The sequence below is a fragment of the Culex quinquefasciatus genome, chromosome 2 (genome assembly GCF_015732765.1).
Source record: "Culex quinquefasciatus strain JHB chromosome 2, VPISU_Cqui_1.0_pri_paternal, whole genome shotgun sequence".
Taxonomy (NCBI): domain Eukaryota; kingdom Metazoa; phylum Arthropoda; class Insecta; order Diptera; family Culicidae; genus Culex; species Culex quinquefasciatus.
In genome coordinates, this window is record NC_051862.1 from 62,370,152 (window position 1) to 62,376,151 (window position 6,000).

The window sequence follows — 6,000 nt, forward strand, 5'->3', positions numbered from 1 at the left end:
GTCAGTTGTGTGCTATCTTGTGACAACGACCATTTAGTACTTTTCGAGAAAATCGATTTTTAAATTTTGTTGGTAAATAATTTCAAAATTATGAATGATAGAGCCAAACTTTTTGAAGCAATCGGTTCGTATACTATCGCTTAACAAACGCTACAAGTTTCAACTAATTTGGTTACACTAGTTAAAAGATACAATAAATAATGTAAACAAAAATCTGAAAAGCACGTGTCACAAGTGTGTTTCGAAAGTAAAATTGTACTACGTGTCACAAGTGTGCACAGAATTCCCATACAAACTAAAATAGGCTTAAATCAATAGTTTAACCGACTTAATCAGTATATTTTCAAAAACAAAAGGTTGAATTGCCTTTAGAGAGTATGTGTAAACATAAATTTGTGAAAAACAAGAAAATTTTTCCACATTTTCCAACAATATGTATGACGTGTCACAAGTGTGCACGATCATTTTGATGATAAATTGGTTTTCGACCAAAATGGTCTATGTCACAAGATAGCACACAGCTGACGATGTGTCAAACGCCTTTTGATCTGAAATCTTTTTGGAAATGTAGCACTTACAGCAATTTTCAGAGTGTGTCAAGATAGCACGACAAGATTGAAACTTCTTTCATATGAAGAGTGACAACAATGAACGGAGTTTAATCTCAGGATTGAAATCGAATTTTGGAGATATGTGAAGGCCAAAAGGTGAGACATTTAGAGCTGCACAAAATGGCGTTCTTAACTCAATTTGGAACGTGCCCAAAAGACACGTGCGACAAGATAACACGACAACGACAATTAGTTGTTGTATAAGTGAAATCGAAATTCCTCCCAAAAATATTGAAAAAAAAATCTTTGATTAAACCCTCTTTTATCTTGTATCGCTGGTCTGTTTGTAAATTGGCAAAAGAAAAATAATTTCGCTGGTTATTTATATTCCGATGAATAAGTCTTTCGTTGCATTTTGGTAGCTTCAACTAAATTTTGAACATTATAGCAATTAGTCAAAATTAACGCTTCATTGTATTTAGTCATTTGAATGGTGTGCCATTTTTTCAAAAAAGACACAACTTTCACATGTCCATAATGCAGCGCTTGGCTTTAATGAGCCACATTTTGCTTTATAGCCGCCAAGACCCACGCGCCATCATGAACCTCAACTAGAGAGAGATATTCTGGCGACAGTCTGTCTGGCACTAATACGTAATGGTTTTAATTTTAGCAACAAGTTTCCTAATTGAGAAACCGCGTGCATATATTAAGTCGTCGGTCGCCGAGGTTTGTCACTTTCTTCCCCATATCTCGGACCGGTCAAGTTAAAGGAGAGAAAATTCTCTCTTTCTCTTTGATTTGGCCTAGTTGTATTAGTTTGGATTCAAAACGGTTAAATGCATATCCACCAATTCAAAAGTTTGTAGGGAGAACACACATAGGTCAACGGTACCGATTCAAAACGCCCACATAATATTGTTGTTGAATTCGACGGCCATTCGTAACAATGCCAGCCGGTTTTATACGACAGAAATAGTAAAATTAACGGCCACTCAAAAGTCGAACAATGAAAAGTACATCGCGCGTGAGTTCAGGCCTCAACCAGAGTCAACGCTAATTTCCGTTCCAATCGATGGGCAGCCGGCATCAGCTGCAGCTACACAAGGTTTTTATTTTCCACCCAAAAAAAATTACATCATTCACCCACCTGAGTGCGTCGTCATCAACGATATACCGCGCGGTTCAAAGGGTTCTGGCAGGGTCTCGCCGACCGAATGATTGTTTATGAGTGCTTATGTTGAATAATGTTGCAATAAAATTAATGTGTGAGCAACATAAATAAACCATAACATAACATAACGTATGGTATCTGGATCTATTCAGTCAATAGCAATTTTAAAATTGTGTTGAGCGTTGATTAAAAAAGTTGTTTTTAGTTAAATGAGCGTTCAAAACAGTATTTTAGGATGTTGATGAAAAAAAAAATTTCTTCTAAATTTTGAGTACCATCATCAGGGGTGACATTGGGTCTGGGGGTGAGCTTGGGTCATACAAAAATGCTGAAATTTGTATGACCCAATCTAACCCCCCAGACTCAATGTCGCCCCTGATGACGGTATGCCATCGAATCAGGAGTGCAATTTTTAACAAAATTTCCCTTGATACACAATTTCCATACGTCTACGAATCTTTTTGGTTTACTGATGCAGCACACGAAAATTTAGATTTCAACAGAATTGGCCTCAACCAGCAGTGGCCAGTGCTCTCCAGGGTGATCCGATTGGGAAGCATTAACCGAGTATTAACATTAACTTTTGAAAAGGGCGTATACGCATTTCGTCAGACAGAATTTGGAATATTTTAGATTTTTATTAAACGAACATTACCTTCTTAAGTAAAAAGTAATCTGTATTCTTTGTTGCAACATGTTGCACTGACCTGTCTTCATAATTCGTAAGTCGTGATTTTTAAAATCCGAAAATAGAAATATTTATTTCTTTGCAGGATTTTTTTGAAAATTTCACAATATTTTCACCTTCTAAAATTGAAAATCTGATCAGTGATTTCCAAGATATCATCGATTGAAAATTGAGGGTAATAATCATTTTTGGTAATTTTTCATACTTTGCAAGGCCAGTAACCAAAGTCTAATCAAATTTTCGAAGTGTGTGAAGCTAATTTTAGATAATTTTCTCAGTTTTTCAAATATATTTTTACCGAGCTGGGCAATGAAGGACACTTTTTTTAAATAAAAAAAAAACAGTAAAGTTAAGTAGAGTAAATAACAGTACACTGTCCAGATTTTTAAACAAAGATGGCGTTACGAATGGTGTACGCCCAAAATGTCAAAATCGCGCAGTAGTACCCACATTGGAAAAAAAAAGTGTGGCTGTCATGCTATGGCACACATTTTTTGTAATGTTGGTACCACTGCGTGGTTTTGACATTTAGGGCTTCCTCCATTCGAATGTCATCTTCGCTTAAAAATCTGGATATATCAAAATTTTACAAAAGTTCTTTTCGATTTAGAATTCAAATTTGCATCTAAAATTGATCATTTCTTGAGCTCTTTAGTTTTTTTTAAAAAGATCTTATAAACAATATTTTTTATTATTGCTCTTTGGGTGTTTTTGAACTCGCCTTCAGCCATGGAAGTTCAAAAACACCCAAACAGCAAAAATTTGAATTTTTGTTTATAGGACCTTTAAAAAAAACACTGGATTTGACCTTTTTTTGTGTGTATCATCGATACTTTAAAAAACATTTTTTGTAATTTTGTTCAAGAATGTAACTAAACTAATTAAGATTTTTTAAATCCGAGATGACGACCAAAATGGCGTCGATTAAATACTGAGAAAATGCATTTGGCAATTTCAAAAGGCAATCAGCCATTAAAATTTAACCAAAAATGCGGTCGTAGAATTCAAATTTGATGTTTTTGTTCAAGATTTGATTAAAGTCCAGACTCGATTATCCGAAGCCTCAATTATCCGAAGATTCGATTATCCAAAGTTCGATTATCCAAAGGTTTGTTTGGGACTTCGGATAATCGAACCACGAACATTTTTTTTGTTTTTTCTTTTTGTATTTCTTTTGAGTTCTGCGACCCCATTTTAGTAAAATTTGAATAGTTGATTGCCTATTAAATAATAAAATGCATTTTTTTCAATGTTTCGTCACCGCCATATTGGCCGCCATCTTGGATTTAAACATTTTAAATTACTTTAGCGTAGACAACTAAAAAGTCATTTTTTTCGTGATTCGATTATCCGAAGTAAATTTTTCCGAGGCCTTCGGATAATCGAGTCTGGACTGTATCTGAAATCCCATACAAACCTCTGGATAATCGAAACTTTGGATAATCGAGAATTCGGATAATCGAGTCCTATCCATAACCTACAACTTTGCTGAAGACACCAAACCGATCAGAAAATCCTAAAAATATAGCACACTTCTATGGACAGCCCCTAAATTTAAAAAAAAAATACTTGTATGAAGAAACTAATGATGCAAAATGGGTTATTTTAACATACGAAATCGATAGACAAAGTTTCATCGCAATAAAAAACAACAATTAAAATGAGATTTTTTTTTTGCGAAATTCTAGAAAGCTCAAATACAAATTTGGCCTAATCCATGTATGATACAGTCTATACTTTAATATGTTGTTATTAAGGGTATCGTCCAGACTTATCCAATGTGCTTGCAAAAAATCACACCGGATAATCAATTCATGAAAACACATTTTAAGGTCAAGGTTAAAATAAACTATCAAAAGCATAGACAGAATTTGACGGTATTACCCAATTTTATAAACTTTTCAAATAATGAAATCAATATTGAATAGTTATCGTATAGTTAAATTTTGTGATGATATTCTGGGATGAGAAACTGTAAAATATTGACGCTTCTCATAGAGAACTACACTTTGCTTTGGATCCTGGATCAGAAGTGTTAACTTAGAAAATCAAAAAGTGACGGGTAAATTTAATTTGACATCATTGACCCATTCTAAATCATGAGATTAGCTGTAGGATTAGTTTCACAAGGGAAATTAACAATTAATTCATTATCCGTTCTGTTTTGGTGCATTATGACTTGCTCCAATTTCCTCACCTCGCTTCCAGACTTTCTGACCCCGCGCAAGGATATGAACAATTAGTAAAGAGTTTGAAAGCAGCAACAACGGAAGTGAATCATCAACGCCGCGCATATCATCCAGACACGAGACCGAGCCCAACTCAGAAAACAACAAACCAAACCCACCTTTCGACGACGCCTCATACCTGGTCGGTTGCCTACTTCCCGGAGCGAGGTAGCTACCGGACCAAACAACTTCAACCGTCCAGACGTTGTTGGCAACAACTGCGATGGAAACAAAGCAACCCGTCTGTCGAGGATGAGGATTTCGCGAGCTCATTTTATCGATCGATGAGCTCCTGTCAACTTTTTCCTGCCAGTCACGAGTCGAAAATTCCATTCCAGTTCGCCTTGGGCCGCTCCAAGATCATTGCGGCGCGTACGACTATGGTCATCGGAGGTGACAATGATCTCCGCGGCCAAAAAAGGGCATTATCAATTTCGGGGCCGCTCGTCGCAATCTTCACACGCTCTGTCACGGAACGATGTTTCTTCTTGTTTTCACAGCAAAAAAAAAATCACTGCAGAAAAGGACTTCCTGCGGGGAATGTCCTCTTCCCCTGCATATTCTACTCACATCACAATACGCGAAACGATGGCGCTGATCATTTTCACCAACCGAGGCCACTCATGGGCAGCCGGATTGAGTCACGAAATTCCGATATTATTGATCAACGGGCTGAGATTCTTCTTCGTTTTCCAGCAGCCTCCTCACAAAACAAGAATCAACGACGGACGTACACACATTCGACGGCACGGACACACGAACTCGCTCGCGGCCAAACTACAACTCAGCCTGCTACGGTGGGGTGGGCCAGCAAGCAAGACACACAGCAACGGGTACACGCAAAACGGACATTAGGTATAAATTCCTAATTTTTAGTATTTTTTGAACTTATGTTCTAGCTTGTCAAATTATACCTAAAAATTAGTATTTTTTTCTTCCTAAAATTTAGGATTTTTTTAGAACACTGAAGTACTTCTTAAAAAATCCTAAATTTTAGTATTTTTTTTAGTTCTAAAATTGCGATTCACGTTTTGACAAGTCAAAACAAAATAATTTCGTGGCTGTGAGTTGGTGTTCCGCAGTGCTGCTGAAAACTTAGGAACTTTGGCAAGGTAAGTTTTGTGCAGGAAGAAAAGTGGTTCTCCGGTTCTGCACGGAGAACGGAACCCGGAGCATCCTTGTTAGAGGAAGTGTGGCTCGCGTGCTTGTGGAAGAGGAGGAGGAGGAGGACGGAACCTTCAACTCCCGGCGGAATTACAAAAGCCGCCTCTTCCCTCTCGTGCTCTGGGGGGACGGATCTCGGGACGGATATTTGCGGAAGAGCTGGAAAGGGGAAGTATAAACGGACCCCAGCCGTGG

At 37.3% G+C, this 6,000-nt stretch overlaps 1 protein-coding gene across 5 annotated transcripts in view; it reads right to left on the reverse strand.

The window, feature by feature from the left end:
* The window catches only part of LOC6053604 (receptor expression-enhancing protein 1), a 53,026-nt gene extending 47,573 nt beyond the window's left edge, over positions 1-5,453 (reverse strand). For 2 of the 5 annotated variants that reach the window (XR_005277237.1, XM_038253744.1), the window contains exon 1: positions 5,212-5,453. Coding sequence is in view for 4 of the 5 variants with exons in the window: in XM_038253744.1 (XP_038109672.1) it covers positions 5,212-5,243 (32 nt within the window). In the remaining variant the exon portion in view is untranslated. The remainder of the gene's footprint in view (positions 1-5,211) is intronic. The other 3 variants (XM_038253745.1, XM_038253746.1, XM_001869623.2) reach the window with 3 other exon arrangements.
* Between the last annotated feature and the right edge of the window lie 547 nt (positions 5,454-6,000).